At 37.3% G+C, this 24503-nt stretch overlaps 1 protein-coding gene across 6 annotated transcripts in view; it reads left to right on the forward strand.

The window, feature by feature from the left end:
• The window catches only part of PATJ (PATJ crumbs cell polarity complex component), a 367672-nt gene that overhangs the window by 106972 nt on the left and 236197 nt on the right, over nt 1–24503 (forward strand). For all 6 annotated transcript variants that reach the window (XM_086717156.1, XM_086717157.1, XM_086717152.1 and 3 more), the window contains exons 19-22: nt 2600–2719; nt 4522–4917; nt 10829–10952; nt 16300–16474. In XM_086717156.1, the coding sequence (XP_086573282.1) occupies nt 2600–2719; nt 4522–4917; nt 10829–10952; nt 16300–16474 (815 nt within the window). The remainder of the gene's footprint in view (nt 1–2599; nt 2720–4521; nt 4918–10828; nt 10953–16299; nt 16475–24503) is intronic.

Below are 24503 nucleotides of genomic sequence, written 5' to 3' on the forward strand. Positions count from 1 at the left end.
GGGACAGGGCAGAAACAGAGGGAGACACAGAATCCAAAGCAGGCTCCAGGCTCTGAGGTGTCAACACAGAGCCCAACGTGGGGCTTGAACCCACAAGCCGTGAGATCATGACCTGAGCTGGTCATATGCTTAACCGACTGAGCCACCCAGGCTCCCCTAACATTTATTTTTGAGAGAGAGACAGAGCGCAAGCAGGGGAGGGGCAGAGAGAGAGGGAGACAGAATCTGAAGCAGGCTCCAGGCTCTGAGCTGTTAGCACAGAGCCTGATGTGGGCTTGAACTCACAAACCGTGAGATTATGACCCAGAGCTTAACTGACTGAGCCACTCAGGTGCCCCCTGATACATTTCTTAATATTAAGGTCCTTTTTTTAGTAAGGACCTTACTTACTAGTAAGTGATGTAGTAAGTGATGTTTTTAATTTAAGAAATACTTTTTTTTCCCCTGTAAACATAGTATGTCTCTTTATTTAATCAGATCTTCTTTTACAGTTTTCTCCTTAAATGTTCTGTGCAATGTTTTTCAAATTTAATTCTGAGATAATTTACTGAGTTTTCCCCCTTTGTGAATGATGTCTTGTTTTCTATTACATTTTTATTAAATTAGCTACTGCTGAAGTGACGGTAATGATACTGACTTGGTAATTTGATCTTCTGACAACCTTGTGAAACTTCCGTTTGTTACTCTGTTGAATTTTCCCTCTTTAAAAAAATTATCATTTCGGAGGCACCTGGGTGGCTCAGTTGGTTGAGCGTCCGACTTTGGCTCAGGTCATGATCTCACTGTTCGTGATTTTGAGCCCCACGTCGGGCTCACTGCTGTCAGCACAGAGCCCACTTCCCTGTCCACCTCTCTCTGCCGCTCCTCCGCTCATGCTCTCACTCTCAAAAATAAATAACCATTAAACTTTTTTTTTTTTTAATTTTTTTTCTCATGGTGAGTGCACCCTTAATCCCCTTCACCTATCCACCTCCCCTACCACCCCCGGCAACCATCAGTTTGTTTTCTATAGTTAAGAGTCTGTTTCTTGGTTTGTCTGTCTGTCTGTCTGTCTGTCTCTCTCTCTCTCTTTTTCCCTTTGCTCGTTTGTTTCTTACATTCCATCTCACTCATAAGAGTGAGATCATATGGTGTCTTTTCTCTGACTTATTTTGCTTAGCATTGTACTCTCTAGCTCTGTCCATGTTGTTGCAAATGGCAAGATTTCATTCTTTTTAAATGGCTGAGTAATATTCCATTGTCCATATATACCACATCTTCTTTATCCATTCATCTATCGATGGACACTTGGGCTGCTTCCATAATTTGGCTATTGTAAATAATGCTGCAATAAACATAAGAGTGCATATATCTTTGCAAACTAGTGTTTTCATATTTTTTGAATAAATGCCCAGTAGTGAAATTACTAGATCATGTGATATTTCTTTTTAACTTTTTGAGGAACCTCCATACTGTTTTCCACAGTGGCTACCCCAGTCCACATTCCCACCAACAGTGCACAAGGGTTCTTTTTTTCCACATCCTTGCCAACACTTGTTGTTCCTTGTGTTTTTGATTTTAGCCCTTCTGACAGGTATGAGGTGATATTTCTTTGTAGTTTTGATTTGCATATCTCTGATGATGCATGATGTTGAGCATCATTTCATATGTCTGTTGGCCATCTGGAAGTCTTCTTTATAGAAATGTCTGTTCTGCCCATTTTTTAATTGGATTATTTGATTTTTGAGTATTGAGTTGTATCAATTCTTTATGTATTTTGTATACTAACCCTTTATCAGATATGTCATTTGCAAATATCTTTTCCCATTCTGTAGGTGGCTTTTAGTTTTGTTGATTGTTTCTTTTGCTGTGCAGAAACTTTATTTTGATGTCCCAATGGTTTATTTTTGCTTTTATTTCCCTTGCCTCAAGAGACCTATAGAAAAATATTGCTATGACTGATGTCACAGGCAGAGAAATTACTGCCTGTACTCTCTTTAAGGATTTTTATGGTTTCAGGTCTCATGCTTAGGACTTTAATCCATTTTGAGTTTAATGAAAGAAAGCAGTCAAGTTTCATTCTTTTGTATGTAGTGTAGGGAATACTTAAAAAGAAAACAAAAATTTGAGAAGCTTTGACCTGAATATGGTTTTCTGTTTAATTATTAAAGTTCGTTCTAATGACATAATTTGCACAAAGTTTATTGTGTCCTTGCATTTAATGGAAAGATGAGAATTAATCTGAAGAGAGTTCAAAACTAAGGTATTTTCTTGGTTATGAAAGTGCTTCTTTAGTTGCCAGAGGTGAGGAGTGGTGGGCAAGATGGGTGAAGGTGGTCAAAAGATACAAACTTCCAGTTATAAATAAGTCTTGTGGATGTAATACACAGCATAGTGACTACAGTTAATAATACCATATTGTATATTTGAAAGTTGCAGATGTAACTAAACTTATTGTGATAATCATTTTGCAAAATATACATATATTGAATTATTATGTTGTACATCTAATGGATACAGTGTTTAATGTCATATGTCAATAAAAAATAGCTTCAGAGTTGGCAAAAGCATGTCTTCAATTGTGCATAAAAAAACAAAAAAAAATTGCTTCTATTTTCAGGAAGATGATAAAGAGGGAGAAAGTCATTATATTTTACATTCAAACAGAAATGAAGACAAGACTGAACTTTCAGAAACAATTCATGATATAAATTCATCTTTAATACTCGAAGCACCCCAGGTATTTAGTAAATTGATTTCCTATTTGAATGGTTTATTGTGAGCTAACATTGCTATAAAAACGAAGACAAAAGCTTGTTCTCACTCTCTAGGCTAAAGAGATTCAAATTAAATGATCCTCCTCTCTTTTTAATTTTTTTAAGATGAAATGGTTTCCCTCTTGTATGACGTTGGCTTCATAAATAACATAGGCCAGATATGAGTCATTTTCAAAGCACAAACATATCTGATTTTGTATCGCTAATATACTCTTAAATTTTTGAGGGTAGAACATATGTTTGAAAATAGACCTGCATTTAAAATGCTGTAGAAAACAGAGCTATTCCAAAGGACTTCTCATTCAATACTTTCTAAAGAAAAGTTATTTAGTCAAAACCATCATTATGCTTTAATTTTAGGAAGTATATTTTGAAGCTTTTCCTTTTTTATTCTTAAAATGAATTGTGCTTATTTTGCTCTTTGCAGGTAGAGAATGGTGTATGGTTTTGCTTTACTTGATAGCAACCATCTGGTGATATTTTTTGCATAATTTATTGACAGTGTCTCAAACTGATGTTTATTTCTTTACATATTTTTTTAATGTTTATTTTTGAGGTGGGGGAGGGGCAGAGAGAAAGGGAGACAGAGAATGTGAAGCAGGCTCTAGGCTCCAAGCTGCCAGCACAGAGGCCAACGTGGGGCTCGAACCCACAAACTGCAAGATCATGACCTAAGCCAAAGTCGGAGACACTTAACCGACTGAACCACCCAGGTGCCCCTGATGTTTATTTCTATACTGTACATTGTGGGTTTTTTAGTGTCAACATTTTTTGTTAAAATTTCATAAGTATATGACTTCTTTAAATATACCCTGTAAATACACCTTTAAAAAAATTAACTAGGTTGCTGTATTTGATACGCTATAATAATATAAAGGTGGGAAGTAGTGATTCATTCCATGAATTTACATTTGGTAATATTTAATGAATAGGTCTCCAAATAGGAAATGTCACTGATCTCTCAGGAGGAATTGGGCCTCATTGTGGTCAGCACTCTGAGGATCCTCCAGGGTTAGGTTAGAGACTCAGCAAACCCATACATTTCTCAGGCATTACCTGGGAATTCAACAAAGTTTCTGCACATATGTGACTATTTAGTTTCAGTTGCATGTACTTGATCTTCTAATTAGTAAAATATAAATTAATTAGAAAGCATTCTGTATTCATTCCTTTTTACCATGTAATTTCAGTACAGATGAAAAAATTACATGTCTGTTACATAGGCATATTATAAAATAGTCATACTCAAAGTAGTTGAGACCTACTTCCCATATCTTTAGTTTATGGAGAATGCTTTTTGATAATTTCAATAGCCATAATTTAATTTGAATTAGCTAAGCTTGAAAATCCTGACTTTTTAAGTTTTTTGCTTTCTTAGGGAATAGAATGATGTGTTATCTATATTTATGTACTACTTTTCTCTGAGATGCATGAGTTAAATATTCATGTAGCAGTTAACAAAATTCTTATTTCTGATTGAGAAGTTTCAGGTGGTTAATGTGTAACGAACCTTTTAGGATAGTCATTCACCTTGCCAGTGGCAGATTTCTGCCTCTTAACTGTTTGTCCCTTTCCTGCTTTGAGGGTTGTGTGGGAGTGAGCATTTATTTCTCCTCCTTTGTGATGGAGAGCCGTTCAAGTTAGCTGTGGCTGGGCATGGAATGTAGTCACTGTGGTTCTGCCACGGGTTAACCTTCCAGTTAATGTATAGAGTGCCGCTTTAAAGGAGGGGGAATTCAAATTATTTTGCAACTTTTATTTACAGGGATTTAGAGATGAACCCTATTATCAAGAGGAACTTGTAGATGAGCCGTTCCTAGATTTGGGGAAGACTTTCCAGTCCCAACAAAAAGAGATAGACAACAGCAAGGAGGCCTGGGAGATGCGTGAATTTCTGACTCCCAGGTTGCAAGAGATGGGGGAAGAAAGAGAGATGCTTGTGGATGAAGAATATGAGCTGTATCAAGATCGCTTTCAGTCCATGGACTTGTATGCCTCTTCGCACCTTCAGGAGGCTGCTCCTGTTCCCTCCGTGAAGGAACTTCATTTTGGCACACAGTGGTTACATGACAGTGAACCACCTGAGCTTCAAGAAGCAAGGTCCATGATGAGTATCTATTCCCAGGAAACACAGCAGTATGGCTACAGCGCTGAAAACATGGTAAGGGTTGAGAACAGATCTTCCACATCCCCCCATTCTGTTCCCCTCCCTCCCTATCCCTGTTGCTAAGTCCTGTGCATTTAAAAAAAAAAAATGTAATGGAAAAGGTAATTTTTGTAATTAATCATTTTTCCAAGATACACCGTACTGTGTATTATTGTAAGTATAAACTCATCTTTTCTGTATTACATAACTTCTAGTGAGAGTCAATAGGCTGCAGTTGCCTTTTATAGTGGTTTATAGTGGTTTTTGCCTTGATTTTTTTTAGTGATTTATTTCTCTAGATTATCCACTTCAAAAAAGAGCTATTTGGCCATTTGTGATTTTTTATCTCTCAGAGAAACACAGCGTTGTATTTCTCACATAGTATTTATCAGGGAAAAATCAAGGCAAAATTAATTAAAGATCTCTTGTTTATGTCTTGCTTACCCACACTGTTCTGTGTTATGTATCATACTAAATAGAAGGTCACTGAATTCTAAAAAATTATCTTTACATTTGTGATACTACCTGTTTTCAACTTGATAGGAAAGCATTATATTTCAATAGGTTTGCCTTTGCTATTAGATAACCAATAAACTTTATTTTTATAAAATTAGAGTTAACTGGTCACCAATTGGAATCTTTCATTAGGGACATTTTTTAATGTTTTGGTTTGTTTGTTCATTTCATGCTGAAGATTAATTTCCAGGTGAATGAAAAGAAACTTATTATATAGGGATATTTAAAAGGCCACTTAGCAATATGTTTAGGTACAGTGCACTGTTCCCCTCATGGAGGTCAGCCACTTTCTTGCAGTGCTGTGGGGAGTGGGGCTTTCTTTCTTTGCTGGTCCCATTCCTATACCGCTAAGTACTTGAACTCAAACAGAATATCCAGTTATGTGGAACAAATTCTAATCACAGATTAGTGAATGTTCACAAATAGTCACTTGTGGCTTTATTCTATAAGGAAAATTTTCTGTTTACCCAAATACAAGGCAACCTGAAAAAGAGGCCCATTTTTATGTATACATTTTTAGGGTTCTAGATGAAATAGTCAAAGCTACATTCACAATATTTACATCATAAATTTAAACATTCACATTTTAAACACTGTCAAATGTTAATTTTTTTTGCTTATTCTTACATTTAATGGCAATTTTATTTGGATTCTTTCAACACATATTGAATGTCCGTATTTCCATTACCACTAGAATCACTTTTTGGTCATTTAACACAGCTTTCTGGATATACCATCTTAATTTTCATCTAAGTTGTTTGAGATACAGTCGTTTTTTTTTAAAGTTTATTTTATGATTTTGAGAGAGGGAGTGCAAATGGGGGAGGGGCAGAGAGAGAGAATCCCAAGCAGCCTCCATACTGCCAGCACAGAGCCTGATGTGGGCTCCATCTCACTATCTGTCAGATCACGACCTGTGCTGGCTGAAGCCAAGAGGATGCTTAGCAGACTGAGCCACCCAGGCACCCCAAGATACAGTAATTTTTGAATCCATACTATCAGTCAAAATTTTATCCTGATCTCAACTACTCATTTGCAAGGCAGTAGGCTTTAAAAGAATTCCATTCGTAAGCACATAGCAATGATCTTCACAATACAACCACTTACTCTGTTGTTTGTTAAATTACTATTTGAAACGCTGGTTTATAACAACATTCAATGCTCACATTTTGAAAAACATACATTCTAATTACTGAATCTCTGTTAAATTTCCTAGCTTCCTTCTTTTTATTTTCCATTTCTGATTCTGTGAGGTGACCTCTGTAAACCCTCTAAAGTGGCATTGATTAAAATTGTTTCAGACCTAATGTGTCTAGTCTGCACAAAATTTTATTTTCTTTAAATAATTATATGTTCTTGTTTTGGGCATTAACTCTTTTCCTCCCTTTCTGGACTCCACAATGATGACAGTGTAGGGGAGGGACAATTTTTTTTCCTCTAACCTCATTGGTTTTGTGGCTGGGCTGTGGAAATTAAGCTGATGAAAGATTGGCAAAAGGAAAACAATTTATTAACAAGTGTGGCATGCACACAAGCAGAAGAAACTCAGTGATGAATAACTCAAAGGGGTGCTTAGAACTTGGGCTTACGTGGCATTTTAACAAAGAACAATATATTTCTAGAGAAGTAACAAGACAAAGGAAAAGGAGTTTAGGTTTTAGGGTCAGAGCTGTAGGAAGGTAAATATAAGGGGGAAATTGATGGAAGATAAGGGCTGTTTTGTTATGTATGTTTCTCTTGGTGCCATCTCTTAGAACAAAATCTAGTGTCCTCTCTAGTGATCAAGAATCAGGGGAAGATAGCTTTTCTGTGTGTGCTGTTTCTCACTTGTCTTCCTCTCAAAATAATCCTTATGCCAAAGTGGCATGTTTTTGATAGAATATTCTGATTCTTTATAACAGTTACACACATAAGATCAGGATGGGCTTGAATCTTTATTTACCCTCCTCTCAGAAATATACTCCTGTGATAAAAATTTATCATCTAATATTACAATCCCTGGGTAGATTGTTAAAACATTTGAATATTTTATAAATATATAATTCTCAATACTCTTGTTTAGAGAGTGCCCTCCAGAAGGGTAGAGGAACATTATCATTTCTGTCTTTATTGTAACATCCATTTTGGGGTACAGACGTAACTATATTTGTAGTACCTGCTACTTAACTTTACCTTTCTCTATCACTCATTTCTGCATTTTAATTGAAGGGTAAAACCATCAAGATTTACAGATCTGGTTTTTTATTTTTAGTTGTAGTAAAATATACATCCTAGTAGTCCCTGTGGTTTCCCTTTCACAGTACCGTTACCTGCGGTCACCTGAGGTCTGAAAACAGATGATCCTCCTTCCAACAGTGTCAGAAGGTCACTAGTAGCCTAACATGTGCCTACACCATTCACCTCGCTATTTGTCACTTAGGCATTTTATCATCTCACATCATCATCATAAAAAGAAAGGTGACTACAGTACAGTAAGATATTTTGAGAGAGAAAGACCACATTTACATAACTCTTATTGGAATATATTCTATTTATTAGTTATTGTTAATCTCTTACTGTGCCTGATTTATAAATTAAACTTTTATCATAGGTATGCATGTATATGAAAAAACAGTATATACAGGGTACAGTATACAGGGTATAGTAAGAATTTGACTCAGTATCTCATATAAGTGGAATCATACAATATTTGTCCTCTTGTGTGGGGCTTATTTCATTTAGCATAATGCCTTCCAGTTTCATCCACATCATATGTGTTGGAATTTTCTCCCTTTGTAAGGCTGAATAACATTCCATTGTATGTATATACCACAATTTGTTTACTTCTTCATCACTTGATCAACATCTGGGTTTCTACCTAAGGCTATTGCGAATAATACTGCTGCAAACACTGGTATACAGTATCTGTTCAAATAACTGTTTTAAATTTTTTTGGGTATTTCCCCAGATGCAACATTGCATATGGCAATTCATGTGGTAATTCTGTGTTTAATTTTTTGGGGTGTCACCATCCTGTTTTCCACAGTAGCTGTATCATTTTACGTTCCCACCAGCAGTGCACAAATTTTCCAGTTTTTCCACATGCCTGCCAATACCTGTTTTCTGTTTGTTTGTTTTTTTAACATTTTATTTATTTTTGAGACAGGGAGAGACAGAGCATGAACAGGGGAGGGTCAGAGAGAGGGAGACACAGAATCTGAACAGACTCCAGGCTCCGAGCTGTCAGCACAGAGCCCAACGCGGGGCTCGAACTCATGGACCACGAGATCATGACCTGAGCCAAAGTCGGCCGCTTAACCGACTGAGCCACCCAGGCGCCCCAGTTTTTGTTTTCTTAAATAGGTCCCAAGTAGTATCTTATTGTGTGTGTGGTTTTTTTTTAATTTTTTTTAATGTTTATTTATATTTGAGTGAGAGAGATAGTGCACAAGCAGGGGAGGAGCAGGGAGAGAGACAGAGACAGAATATGAAGCAGGCTCCAGGCTCTGAGCTGTCAGCACAGAGCCCAATGCAGAGTTCGAACTCACGAACCGTGAGATCATGACCTGAGCCAAAGTCGGATGCTTAGCTGACTGTGCCACTCAGGCATCCCTTATTGTGGTTTTGATTTGCATTTTTCTAATTATTAAGAAAAGTTGAGCAACTTTTCATGTGTTCATTAGCCACCCGCTGAAGAAATGTCCACATTGTTTGCCCCTTTTTAGAAGATCTGATTCTTGGGGCACCTGGGTGGCTCTTTCGGTTAAGTGTCCAGCTTCGGGTCATGATCTTGTGATCCGTGGGATCAAGCCCTGTGTCAGGCTTTGTGCTGACAGCTTAGAGCCTGGTGCCTGTTTCGGATTCTGTTTCTCCCTCTCTCTCCCCCTCCCCTGCTCACACTCTGTCTCTCTCTCAAAAATAAATAAAAAACATTAAAAAATAAATGAATAAAAATATCTGACTCTTGCCTGAGGATTAATTACCTAAGACTAATTGTATGTTTTTTTATTTTCTTCTCTATTTAGAAAAACTTTTTTTTCTGGGGCACCTGCATGGCTCGGTCACTCAAGCGTCTGACTTCAGCTCAGGTCATGATCTCACAGTCCGTGAGTTCGAGCCCCGTGTCGCACTCTGTGCTGACAGCTCAGAGCCTGGAGGCTCCTTCGGATTCTGTGTCTCCCTCTCTCTCTCTACCCCTCCCCCACTCATGCTCTGTCTGTCTCAAAAATAAACATTAAAAAAATTTTTTTTTCATAAAACTTTTTTTTCCTAAAGATCTTACCCTTTTATATTGAAATTCAGATTCAGATATCAATTCTCTTATTCCTCATATAGTTGCCATAAATTTTTTTTAATAAGTCCCAAATTGCTATAAAATATAAATATTCAGTGCTTACTATTTCCTCCTTATTCCCTTCTCTAAGAAATTCTAATTTTATTCTAGGCAACTAGATAGTTGTATCTCCTTTCTCACCCCAATTTAATATTTGAGTTGAATATCTCCATTAAATATCTGATACAGTTCTATACTTAGCTATATTCATAATCTGTATGGAAAAAGCTAGCAGTATTTGGTTCACCAGTTTATGAGAGATCCTTCTCATACCATTGAGGTCTGACCAATATAACATAATGAAAAAAAATGGGGACCCTGTAAAAGATGTCATTCATGTTTTAGTTTTGAACAAGCTAAGTTTCCAACAGAGAATGACATATGTGTTACTTGTCTTAAATGAATTGCAGTATATCCCTATGGTGGCCCTAACATTGTCATTTAATTTTATGCTTATAAAAGTTTTTAAAATATGATAAAAAAATATTTCAGTGAAAATCATATGTTCTGGAAGGTTGTAACTTTGGGAAACCAGAGAAAACATGTATCAAAGGAAGACAACTGGAAAATGCAAAAATGTGCTTATCTGTAGGCTTTAGGTTTGGGTAGCTGGTGTTTGCCAGGCAGATAAAGGTGTTAGGGAGGGTAAAGCAAGAGCTCAGAGCTGTGAAAATCCACCAGTTGGTTTGGGATTGTCAATGAAGCTATTGAGGTTGTGCTCCAACATACTCTATGAGTTAGTGTGTGTCAGCCATTAACCTTGCTTGACTGGATAGATCTTTATTCTTACACCTTTGTGATTGTTTACTTAAATCCACTCATTAATGTTTATAAAACAATTTTTTTGTGAAAAAAAAATCCAGTGTAAAAAAAAAAAACAAAAAAATTATTAGCCTAATAGTACTAAAAAACTATTAGTACTCTTGCGGAGATTAAGTTACCAGCATTCATTACTGCTTACCATTGCATAAACCACTACTTGAGGAGGCCTGTTTGCAGGGCCAGTTTTCTGCAATCATTATCTGGTTTGAACAACATTATGATGTACCTCATTTTATCACGAAGTACTAATGCATTTCTGTCTTTCTTCCTCTCAAGATGAAAGAAAATTTTGGCATTGATTCCCTACCCTCCATGCCCTCATCTGAAGGAAGCAGTCAACAAGGCAGATTTGATGATCTGGAAAATCTTAATTCATTAACACAAAGCAGTCTGGATTTAGGTTTGTGGTTTTTGTTTCTCATAAACACAAATGACATTATTTTGCAATCTTTCAGCTTTGTTTTTATAGACGATAAGTCTTACTGTCCTATTTTCATTCATAATGATGCAAATTTAAATGTTTATTAATCTGCTTCAGAATATCTGGAAGAATAAACCTGGCTCATATTTCAACATAGAACTTAAGATTCTCTTTTCTGAAAGGGCTATATTTTCAATGCCTGATTTTGCTTTTTATAAGCAGTGTGGATTAAACTAAAACTAGTACCTTATGTGCTAAGTTTGAAATAAGTCTCTACTAATATATATTAAAACCTCTGATGCTATTAAGTGATACTGTTAGCTCATTGAATGAGGTTGTTAAATATTAATAAAGAGAGTCATATTTTAAACATTTATGAAACATTTTTATAGCCATATATTATGGTCAATTTTGGTGCATTAATAACTTAGTTTCCATTAAAGAATCCTAAAAGTATAGTGCCTCTCCTTGCCTACCCCCAATATTGACTCTTACATAATTTTGAAAACTCAACTGTGAAAAATAATTTTTCTTCATCCAACACTGAAATATCAAAGGCTGTTATATTATTGAGATCCCTAGGTAAGACTGTTAAGTTCTTTCACAGCACTGGGATTTATAGAGCCATTGTTCAGGATTTATGCTGTCCTTCATGTGTTATGACTCTGCTTATAGGAAAAGTCTTTCTCTGGACAATTCTCATGTTGTATGGTAATACATTGGAGGGGATGGAGTGCATTATAGAAAGCCATGTAATGGTTTTTATGAATTCAGCATTCTGTTGAGTAAAATCCAGAGAATGGAGTCATTAGCAGTAAAGATTCAAGTCCTCTCTGAGATGATAAATAGTTGTCAGTTCCGAGTCAAAATAGAGCATGGGTAGTTAATTTTGAATATCTAAGATTTGATGAGTTTATCCAGTTTTTCATGACGTATAACCGATTGTGACTAGGATAAAAATGGGACTTTTCCCCCCAAAAGTGTTCCATTAAACTGTTTTAAAATTTTTTATCAAATGTCCATAGTCGTTTAAGTACTTAGAGAAGATTTACTGCACAAATGAATGAATAATTGAATTAATAGGCCATATCTGTTTGATCGCCACTGATACTTTATAGCAATGTCATTACTATTTTGGACCAGATGATTCTTTATGGTGGAGAGCTGACCTGTGCTTGGTAGAATGTTAATAGCTTCCCTGCCTTCTAACTCTGATGCCAGTGGTACTCACATTCCCAGGCCTGATCAAGATCACATGTCTTCAGACACTGCCAAATGTCTCCTGGTGGGGGCAGAGTTGAGAATCACTCACTGCTCTACACTGTCAGGATTGAAAGGATAAACTGGCTATATGGGGTGGGTGTTTGTGGGGAAGAGCAGCAGAGTTGGGAAGAAGACGGAGAAGGTAGTTCCTCTTGAGCTCTGCTCTGTGTATTATCTAAATGGCTCCAAAATTACTTCTGACCTCTACTGGCTCTCGAAGTTTTCCAGGGCTGCTGTAGCAAATTGTCACAAACTTGGTGGCTTAAAACAACAGATATTAATTCTCTCACGGTTCTCAAGGCCCAAAGCCCTAAATCAAGGTGCTGTGCTCCCTCTGAAGGCCCTAGGGAATAATCTGTTCTTTTCCTCTTCCGGCTTCTGGTGGCTCCAGCCTTCTTTGACTTGTGGCTGCATCACTGTTATGTGTGCCTCTGTCTTCACACGGCTCTCTTCTCTTGACCTGTGTCTTCTATTCTTTGTCTCCTATAGGGACATCTGTCATTGGATTTAGGGCCCACTTGGGTAATCCAGGATGGTCTCATCTCATGATACTTAAATGTATCTGCAAAGACCTTTTTTCCGAATAAGGTCACATTGACAAGTTCTATGACTTGGATGTATCTTTTAGAGAGGTCCCCCCATTATGCCCTCTACTCTGCCTCAGTCTGATACTTTACAAGGATCTGGGAATTTATTTTAATAGAGATTATAGTTTTGGGAATGAAGTTAAACTTGTATATCTTAGATCTGTCCTCACTGGAAATGCATTCATAACCACATGCTTTTAGGAAAAAATTTTGAAAGCCTCTAGAATGCCATGTGGCAGGCATGACTATTTGGATTAATGCTAACTGTGGGTAGGCTGAGAAATTATTAATACAGAGTCGATACAGATTTCAGCAGAATACATATTGAATTTATTCTAGTCAGAGTTTGATTTTGCTCTTGAGATCCTTTCCAGCAAAGGGCTGACTCTTAGTCCCACGTCCCTCTGTACAAAGCAGGTACCCTGCTGTGTCACCAGGCAATCCCGCCAGCTTCTCCTAAGTAAACTCCCCTGGGCTAAGTATTCTCTAAGCCCTCTTTCAAATCTGTAACTCTTTGACCTCTTTATTAGTATCAGACAGTTTTAGGTTTATCTCTGAACAATTAAATTTCTTTTTCTGAGCAATAAATTTAAAAATTATTTTTGAGAGGGGCGCCTGGGTGGCACAGTCAGTTAAGCGTCCGACTTCGGCTCAGGTCATGATCTCACAGTCTGTGAGTTTGAGCCCCACATTGGGCTCTGTGCTGACAGCACAGAGCCTGGAGTCTGCTTCAGATTCTGTCTCCTTTCTGCCCCTCCACTGCTCACGCTTTGTCTCTCTCTCTCTCTCTCAAAAATAAACATCAAAAAAAAATTATTTTTGAGAACCTTATATGTGAAGAGCTATTCTTGACCCTATATTTAGTCCAACATTATGTAGCTTCTAAGAGCCTTTACTCTTCATGGGCTTTGAAAATAAACCTATAATGAGCATAATTAGTAAGGTAAAGTTTACAAGATAAATTCCAAATCAATAACACATTTAGTATTACAACATTTCAAAAGGTTTCTGACAGAAGGTAGTTCTGATTCCTAATCTTTGACTGCCCCTGTCTGGATGGTGCCCCCAGGGAACCCTGGATGATTCTCTGTCATTGCACTCAAGGGTCAGGCACACATACTCATTTGCATGCCTACCTCTTCCTATAAATTAAGCTTCTGGAGGGCAAGGCTTGTATCTGATTTTTGTTACCGTAGTAGGTGCTCAAGAAATATTTGTTGAATGAGAGAGTGAAATGCTGCTCATGTGTGGCTATTCAACAACATTGCAACCCCCAGCCCTCCCTCCCTCTGGCAGCGGCCAAGTTATACAATAACCCACCCTCCTCTTTACTTGGATTCTCGTTGCCTTTATTTTGTTGACCATTCTGTTCTTGTTCCTTACCAAGTATAAACCTTTTGAAAGTCTCCCCCATTCCTCTCCTATAAACATTAACCTCCATTTGTCCAGGAAAATTTTTTTTAGCTTCTTTGTTTTTCTAACCTTTGTGCTCCTATTATGGCCCTTCCCTAACAACTGCATAGGTCCTCGAGGACTTGATTTGTTTTATGGGCTCTGGGAACTGCAGTGCACTTGGCGAACAGCTCTGTAAAGTGTGAGTGTGTCACGCACTGTGACAGATGAGAAATGCGTGCCTGAGCACCAGCACCCAGGGTCCATGGAGGAGGAGTGGGGCAAAGGGCACGGCAGCCTTTCTGTGGAACAGGTAATGAAAAGTTTTAAACAAACTGCAGCAACCTGTGAAACCCAATGCCATAATTTAACAGTCTGCTTTTACCAGTGTGGGTGGATGAGAACCAGCTCTGCAAATAAAGCCAGTTCCCTCTTCTTAACACTGGTTTCTGGCCATTCCGGCCAGAATCTAGTCCCACCCCTGGTCCCTCCTCAGTGGGGAAGAAGCAGACATAGGCCAAGCTAGAACTCTCTGGCATCGAGATGGATTAGAGAGCTTTGCAGGAATGGAGGCCCCAGAGAATAGGAGTGAAGGGTGCATAGGGATGGGGGACAGACCCTGAGACTTCTTTAACACAACCTGAGCATTAAAGTTAAATTCACTCCCTCTTCAGATTCTGTTGCATTACCAACTGATTAGACCCCAGTTCCAAAGTTTCTAGACAAGATAAAAAGCAGTAGTAGTGAGTTTACTAGAAAATTTGTTCATTATGAAGAAATGGGAAGAGTTGAGGTAATGCTTATAGGAAAAGTTTTAGGATAATACCTATATCTTTTAGAAATAATTTGTGATTTTCTGATTAGGCAGAGCTCCAAAAAATACTATAAATGTGTGGATTTAAGGAAGACATTTGATCACAATTCATCATATTTGTAATATGCTCAAGAAGGATTGGCTGAGAATCGGGTGTATCCTAAGAGTGATTAATAGACCTATGCCAGTAAGGGTCCTATGAGTCGTAGGACTCTATGCACAACTCTGCCCCAGTTATTCTTTTTTTCAGGAAATGTGGAAATAACACAGATGGCATGTCAGGTAAACTTGCACATTCCATTTGGCAAAATTCCTTAACTTGAATTTCTCCATCTATAAAATAACAGTTGTTAGTATCTTTTCTAACTCATAGTTTGACACGAGAATTAAATAGGTAACAACTGTAAAAGAATTATGAAATTTGTAAACAAAACCCCTTTAAAAATCTGTTTTCTTAACCTGATGAGCACCGGGTGATGTATGGAGTTGTTGAATCACTATATTGTATACCTGAACCAATATAACAATGTGTGTTAACTACACTGGAATTAAAATTAAAACATTTTTTGATGTAAGATTTTTTATTTGGTTATTTGTCATTCTGTGAAATTATTTTGTGTGTGTGATGAGGACTTCTAAGATCTATTAAGTAACTTTCAAATATGCAATATAATATTTCTTTAATGGTTGTTTACTTTTGAGAGAGAGAGAGAGAGAGAGTGTGTATGGCGAGGGGCAGAGGGAGAAGGAGACACAGAATCCGAAGCATGCTCAAGACTCTGAGCTGTTCAAGTCCAGCATGGGACTTGAACTCACAAAATGCGAGATCATGACCTGAGCTGAAGTCAGATCCTCAACCGACTGAGCCATCCAGGCACCCCTTATTTATTTATTTATTTATTTATTTATTTATTTATTTATTTATTTATTTATTTATTTTAATAAGTGAAATGCAGGAGTGCCTGCAGTTGGGACAGCTGAGGTTGATAAGGGAAAATGTGTAGTGAGATTAGAATACCATCATTAAGGGGATTCTTTTGATAAAATATTTATATTGCTAAAATGTCCTCTTTTCAGTAAGGCCATGTGTGAAATGCAACTCTCTTCCACTGAGGAGTCCCTGTCCTCCTTCCTTCCTTTATTTTTCACCATCTGACATATTAAACATTTTGCTTAATAAGATTTCTACCTAGAAAAGGCCTATTTGTTGAATGAATGAAGGCTAAATGAAAGCATCTTGTGTTCACTATCATCTGGGTTTGCTGTGTAGGTATGATGATTCCAGATGATGCCCAAGGTCCTGGCTTGCTTGTTGAACTTCCTGCTGTGGCTCAAAGAAGGGAGCAAGAAGATTTGCCTTTATATCAACTCCCCAGGACTCGAGTTGTTTCCAAGACCTCGGCATACACAGGAACACTGTCTTCTAGATATACCACTGATGCATGGTATGATACCATTTATCTTTGTTTTCACATTATAAAGTAGTCTGGTTTTTTTGCTCTTATAAAAAAAATGCCCTATAGTAGACAATTACTAAGAGATTAGGAGTTTCACAACATAAGCAAGACATACAGACAAATTAAGGAGGGAGTGGATTTAAGAGAGAATTTGTTGGAATTGGTGACTAATAACGTGTGTCAAGGTGAGAGGACATAGTTGAGGGTGACTTGTGTCTCTGGATTAGGACAATAAATGCATTGCCGTGCCATTAATTCTTTAACAACACTGTAGGAGCAAAGGAAGCAAACTCAGTGTTCAATGATAGATGAATGGATAGAGAAAATGTGGTGTATAAGAAAGAATTAAGTGCTGCCGTTTTTAACAATATGGATGGACTTAGAGGGTATCATGCTAAATGAGGGAGGTCGAACAGTGCAAGACAAGTGCCATACGATTTCACTTATATGTGGAATCTACAAAGACAAAACAAACGAACAAACAGAAACTGTCTCCTAAACACCGAGAACAAACTGGAGCGGAGGGGAGTGGAGGTGGATGGATGAAATAGGTGAAGGGGATTAAGAGTCACAGACTTCCAGTTATAAACTAAATAAGTCACAGAGACAAGTATAGCATGAGGAATGTAGTTAATATAATTTTTATGATGACAGGTGGTAGCTACACTTATGGTGAGCGTTTCGCAACGTATAGAACCATTGTATCACTGTGTTACACACCTGAAACTGATATAACATTGTATGTTATATTTTAATTAAAGAAAAAAGTTTATAGGAGCATGAACAGGTTGTAAGGGAAAACGAATTCAGTGTGGGACAAGACGAAGGTTCCAGTATCCATAGGACAACAAAGCGAAGTGGAATCAATTAGGTGTGTGATTCTGGGGATTCACGTTGGTATCTATCCTGATGTTAATAATTGGGAGCAAGATCAAGTGTAGGTGAAACTGCTAGATTTGAATAGTCATCCAGGGTAAGCTCAAATACTAAGAAGAGCATGGGACCAAAATTAGAGTCTTGCAGAGCAGCAATATCACAAGTAAGAATGGAGGCAGAAAATAGTGAAATGGAGTGAACAAAATGTCACTCAGAGGAAATTAAACCTAGAGGTTGTTGTAGAAACCGGACAAGAGAACATTTTACCAAAGGTTTTCACAGACCTTCATTATGGCCTACGGAGAGGTCAGGGCAGATGAAACGGAAAAGTTTACTTGGGGTTTGGCCACACGGATGCACTAGGTAAGCATAGAACAATTTAAGTAAAATAGAAATCAGAGAGTAGTAGGTTGAGAATTGAACAGGTCCGAAATTGGGCATAGTAAGTCCAGTGAGACTAGTGTTTTCAGAATCCAGGTCATGAAAAGAGACAGAATGCTTATCATCTAGATAGCTAGAGGGTATTTTTGGATTGAGGTAAAGAAGAAGAGGTTATGCATACGTAATTACATATATATTGATATATGTATTGTGTGTGTGTCTTTCTGGGAAAGATCCAGCAAAGAAATATGTAGATGCTGGAAAGGAAGTTATTAAACACAGTCCCTAGAGAGAGGAGAAGGAGAGAAAGACATTGCACACCTAGAGAGATTAACCTTGGGTGGTTAATCCACAGACACAGGTGCCAGGAATGAAAGCAAAGTACAAATGCAAGTGCTATTTGTATCCTGTAGATAGGAATCCAAAGAGATTTTTTATTTTTTGTATTTTTTGTCATTTAGGTAAAGATTATTTGAAAAGAGTGATAAGGTGGTAGTAATGTGTACATTAAAAGTAGAGGTGTCACTTTTGAAACAAGGGTAGGAGAGTAATGGCATAGTGGTTGGTGGAAAGCAGTTTAGAAAAATCTTGCTCCCTGCCCCCCACCTTCCAACTTCCCAAGGTGAGAGAGTATCATTCACTTGAACATAGTATCTGTGGCAGAGAACCAGAAGCTGTTGAGAGAATGTTTGGTGAAGAGGTCAGAGTGTGGAGTAGTTTCTTGACAATTCAAGGAGATTCCGTGGAGTGTGATGGGTAGTTTGGCCTGGGGGCGGGGAGAGGGGAAGGGGTATCGGTGGAGTGTATGAGAATGGAAGGAGAAACCAGAGCAGCAAGGAAGGAAGGAGTTGGAGGTGTTGGCCAAGCATAACAGGGATGAGAGATAGGGTGGATTTATTGGCCTTCGTGTTTTTATTAAACCTTTAGTCCAAGAATGATTTTGTACTGACATATGAAGTGTCTTAGAATGATATCACTTCTCCATTCAGCAACCTGTGACCTTTGACCCTTTTTATTGACCTTTACATTTAATTTTATTTATTTTTAAGATTTATTTCCAAGTAATCTCTGCACCCAGTGTGGGGCTTGAACTCAAAACCATGAGATCAAGAGTCCTGTGCTCCACCAACTGAGCCAGGCAGGTGTCCCTCTGCCTATAGTTTTAGACAGAAACTTCATATTGCAAAAAGTTGGTCTCTGTGCTTCAGCAAAGCTCCTTTCTGAGTGTAAAGGAAAAGACTCCGAGGTTCCTGGCTGGCTCAGTCAGTGGGGCATGCGATTCTTGGTCTCAGGGTTTTGAGTTCGAGCTCCATATTGGGTATGGAGACTGCTTAAAATAAAATTAAAAATTAAAAAAAAAAAAAAAAAAAAAAAGGAAAGACTCAGATAAGCTCAACCACTTGGAGAAATCTGGCTTTTCATTCAGCAGAACTGGACCAGTGTTCAGCAGGGAGGTGCTGACAGGTCCTTTGTCCTGGCGTGAGCAATGTAACCAAGCTCCTGGGGAAATGCATAGTATTAAACAGGCAATAGGTTTGTTTCTTCAGGAGGGATGGTTGCAGATGGAAGTACTGGAAGGCTTAAAAATATAACTTTATAGGGGCACCTGGGTGGCTCAGTCAGTTGAGCATCCGACTTCAGCTCAGGTCATGATCTCGCAGTCTGTGAGTTCAAGCCCCACGTCGGGCTCTGTGCTGACAGCTCAGAGCCTGGAGCTTGCTTCCGATTCTGTGTCTGCCTCTCTCTCTGCCCCTCCCCCACTCATGCTCTGTCTCTTTCTCTCTGTCAAAAATAAATAAACATTTAAAATATATATATGTATATATATATATAATTTTATGACTTATTTTAAATTTATTTTTAATTGTTTTAATGTTTATTTTTGAGAGAGACAGGGTGTGAGTGGGAAAAGGGCAGAGAGAGAGGGAGACACAGAATCTGAAGCAGGCTGCAGGCTCTGAGCTGTTAGCACAGAGCCCGATGTGGGGCTCCAACCTATGAACTGTAAGATCATGACCTGAGCCAAAATCAGCCACTTAACCAATTGAGCCATCCAGGTGCCCCTGACTTTTTTTTTAAATTAAAAAATTTTTTAAGTGATCTCTACACCCAATGTGGGTCTCAAACTCACAACCCTGAAATCAGGAGTTACATGCTCCAGTGACTCAACCACCCAGGTCCCCCTAATTTTGACTACTTATATGGTCAAATTACTTTTCAAATGAGACCGTTTTATTTTTTAAATTTCTCTTCTGCTTGGTGTCAATAATTAAATCTCACAAAGAATTCGGAAATGAGACGGCTTTTTTAAAGGTGTAGAACTGTAATTGGAAAATATCTAAACAAATTTCCAAAACCACCCCCCCTTTCTTATGCAGAAGTCAAAATGGAACATCCATTCTGTCTTACTCAGTTCTTACCACTTTCAGAAAGGGAAGATACACTTTACTCCTACCTCATTCCTTTCTTATTCTCCAGAGGTAACTTTGACAAGCTGATTTCTTATGTGGGCGCAGGCATTCAAGAGTTTCAACCTAACTTTTGAGAGCTCAGTCTTGCATTTGAATGTTGTTTTTTTGACTTGCTGTTATAGACTCAGGATATATTAAAATTTTAGCAGGTAATAGAAGAGTTCCTGTAAGTCATGTTTCCCCCTTTTAGTCTTTAAAGGTATGTCCCGTGGAGTTAGGTTCATAGGTGAATATTTATTGCCACTTCGGAGCTTTTCTGAGTAATGCATAGATTCTTTTGGAAGACAGTCTTTCAGATCAGGGTATCATGAAGTGCTAAATGATAGTTTAGAGTTTCTACTTTGCATTAATTTTGGTGTAGAACCCAGCTAAGTTATTTAATGTACACTGTGCTTCTGCATCCCATTGACTTCCCTGTACCTTTAGAGGCCTAATTTTTTGTTTGTTTGTTTGTTTGTTCTAAGATTAAATTTAAAGGGGGCCTGTAGTGCAATGGATAATGTGTCTGACTACAGATCAGAATATTTATTCAATTTATTTAAACTCAACAAAACAGGGGTACCTTGGTGGTTCAGGTGGTTAAGCATCCAACTTTGGCTCAGGTCATGGTCTTGTGGTTGTGGGTTTGAACCCCGTGTCTGTCTCTGTGCTGTGCAGACAGTTCAGAGCCTGGAGACTGCTTCGGATTCTGTGACTCCTTCTCTTTCTGCTTCTCCCCCGCTCACATTCTGTTTTCTCTCTCTCTCTCTCTCTCTCTCCCTCTCAAAAATAAATAACATTTAAAAAATAATAAACTAAAACAACACAAAAACAATTCACCCATTTCTATCTCTCACCCCCTGCCTCTTGCAACTACCAATATGTTGTTGTCTGTATCTGTGAGGGTTTTGTTGTTGTTGTTGTTTATTTTATTTTTAATGTTTATTTATTTTGAGAGAGAGAGAGGGAGTATGCACACAATGGGGGAAGGGTAGAGAGAGAAGAAGGAAAGAGAGGATCTCAAGCAGGCCCTGTGCTGTCAGCCGGGCTTAATCCCATGAACCATGAGATCATGACCTGAGCTGAAATCAAGAGTTGGACGCTTAACCAACTGAGCCACCCAGGCACCCCTGTTGTTTTAGATTCCACATATAAGAGAGATCATATGGTGTTTATCTTTGTTTGTCTGATTTATCTCACTTAGCATAATACCCTCAAGTTCCATCCATGTTGTCTCAAATGACAAGATTTCATTCCTTTGATGGCTATATAATATTCCATTTTAAATTCCATGATTTCTTTATCAATGGACACTTTGGCTCTTTCTGTATCTCGGCTATCATAAATAAATGTCATAAATAATGCTACACATGAACATGGGAGTGCATGTATCTTTTGTATCAGTGTGTTCTTTTTTTAATTTTTATTTATTTATTTATTTATTTGCTGAATACTCATAAGTGAAATTGATGGATCATATAGTGATTTTTAAATTTTTGAAGAACCTCCATACTTTTTCCATAATGGTTGCATCAATTTACATTTCCAACAACAGTGTACAGAAGTTCCCTTTTCTCCATATCTTTGCCAATCAGCACTTGTTATTTCTTGCTTTTTTGATAATTTCCATTCTAATAAATGTGAAGTGATACCTCACTGTAGTTTTGATTTGCATTTCTCTGCAAATTTTCATGTACCTGTTAGTCATCTGTATGTCGTCTTTGGGAGAAAATGTCTATTCAGATCCTCTGCCCATTTTTTAATTGGATTGTTTGCTTTTTGGTATTGAGTTGTATGAATTCTTTACATATTTTGGGTTTTATTCTCTTATCAGATATATGATTTGCAATTATTTTATCTCATTCAGTAGGTTGCCATTTCATTTTGTTTATTGTTTACTGTACTGATTAGTTTGATGTGGTCCCACTTGTTTACTTTTGATTTTGTTCCTTTTACTTTTGGTGTTGGATTACAAAAATCATGACTAAGACCTATGTTAGGGAGTTTACCACCTATGTTTTCTTCTAGGAATTTTATGGTTTCAGGTCTTATATTTAAGTCATTAATCCATTTGGGGTTAATTTTTGTGTATGTTGTGAGATAGTGGTCCAGTTTCATTCTTTTGTATGTGGCTGTGCAATTTTCCCAACACCATTTATTGAAGAGACCATCCTTTCCCCACTATATGTTCTTGGCTCCCTTGTTGTAAATTAATTGATGATCTAAGTGTGGGTTTATTTCTGGACTCTATTCCATTGATGTATGTGTTTCTTTTTATGCCAGTACCATACTGTTCTAATTACTATAGCTTTGTAATATAGTTTGAAATCTGGACGCATGTTACCTCCAGCCTTGTTCTTTCTCAAGATTGCTTTGGTTAATCTAGGTCTTTGAGGTTTCATATAAATTTTAGTATTGTTTATTCTATTTCTGTGAAAAGTACCACTGGGATTTTAATAGCAGTTGCATTGAATCTGTATATTACTTTGGGTAGCATGGACATTTAAAAAATATTAATTTTTTTAATCCGTGAGCATGGAATATCTTTTATTTGTGTCTTCAGTTTCTTTCATTAATATATTGTAGTTTTCAATATACAGGTCTTTCATCTCCTTGGTAATTTTATTTTTAGGTATCTTATTCCTTTTGATCGAATTGTAAATGGATTTGTTCTTAATTTCTCTCTCTGATACTTTGTATTAGTGTAAAGAAACACAACTGATTTTTGCATGTTGATTTTGTATACTGCAACTTTACAGAATTCATTTATCCTAACTTCTTTTTGATAGAGTCTTTAGGATTTTCTATATATGATATCATGTCATCTGCAAATAGTGAGGTTTACTTCTTCCTTTCCAATTTAGATGCCTTTGGTTTCTTTTTTGAATAAAAGTGGTAAGAGTGGTCATTCTTGTCTTGTTCCTTATCTTAAAGGAAAAGATTTTAGCTTTTCACTGTGAGGTCTGATGTTAGCTGTGAGCTTGTCATATATGGCATTTATGTTGAGGTACATTTCCTCTATACCTGCTTTTTTGAAAGTTGTTATTATAAACGGATGTTGAATTTTGTCAGATGGTCTTTTTGCACCTATTGAGATGATCATAAGAATTCATTTTGTTAATGTAGTGTATCACATTGATTTGTGATTGGTTGAACCATACTTGCATCCTTGGAATCAATCTTACTGGATTATGGTGTATGATCCTTTTAATGTATTGTTGAATTTGGTTTGCTAATATTTTGTTGAGGATTTTTGCATCTTTGTATCTTTGTCTGGTTTTGGTATAAAGGCAATGCTGGCCTGTAAAATATGTTTGGAAGAGTTCACCCCCTTCATTTTTTGGAAAATTTTAAGAAGGATTGGTAATCAATTTTCTTTGAATATTTGGTAGAATTCACTAGTGAAGCCTTCTGGTTCTGAATTTTAGTTTATTGGGAGGCTTTCAATTACCAATTCAATCTCCTTGTTAGTAATTGGTCTATTGAGGTTTTCTATTTCTACCTTATTCAGTCTTAAAAGATTGTATGTTTCTAGGAATTTATTTCTTCTAGATTGTCCCATTTGTTGGCATATAATTGTTCATAGTAGTTTCATGATTCTTTGTATTTCTGTGGCATCAGTGGCATTTCTGAATTTATTTGAGACCTCTTCTTTCCTTGAGTAGTCTAGCTAAAGGTTTGTCAATTTTGTTTATCTTTTCAAAGAACCAGCTTTTAGTTTCATTGGTCTTTTCCATTATCATTTTAGTCTGTATTTCATTTATTTCTGCTCTAATCATTGTTATTTCCTTCCTTCCAAAAACTTTGGGCTTCATTTGTTTTTCTAGTTCCTTCATGTGTAAAAGTTAGGTTGTTTGAGACTTTCCTTGTTTCTTGAGGTAGGCATTAATTGCCATGAGCTTTCCTCTCAAAACTGTTTTTGCTGCATCACATAAAGTTTGGTATGTTAACTTCCCATTTTTATCTCAATGTATTCCTTTTTCATTTTTTTTCTTTCATTTTTTTAAAAATTTCTCTTTCATTTTCTTTTATTTCTCTTTGGATTGACCAGTGGGTCAAAGAATGTTGTTTAATCTCCACATATTTATGAACTTTCTAGTTTCTAGTTTCATACCATTGCAGATGGAAATGATGCTTCATTTAATTTCAGTCATCTTAAATGATTAAGACTTGTGGGGTGCCTGGGTAGCTCAGTAAGTTGAGCGTCCGACTTCGGCTCAGGTCAATGATCTCACAGTTGATGGGTTTAAGCCCTCTGTCAGGCTCTGTGCTGACAGCTCAGAGCCTGGAGCCTGCTTTGGATTCTGTGT

Source organism: Puma concolor, chromosome C1, assembly GCF_028749965.1.
Source record: "Puma concolor isolate L17-30 chromosome C1, mPumCon1.1.hap2, whole genome shotgun sequence".
NCBI lineage: Eukaryota > Metazoa > Chordata > Mammalia > Carnivora > Felidae > Puma > Puma concolor.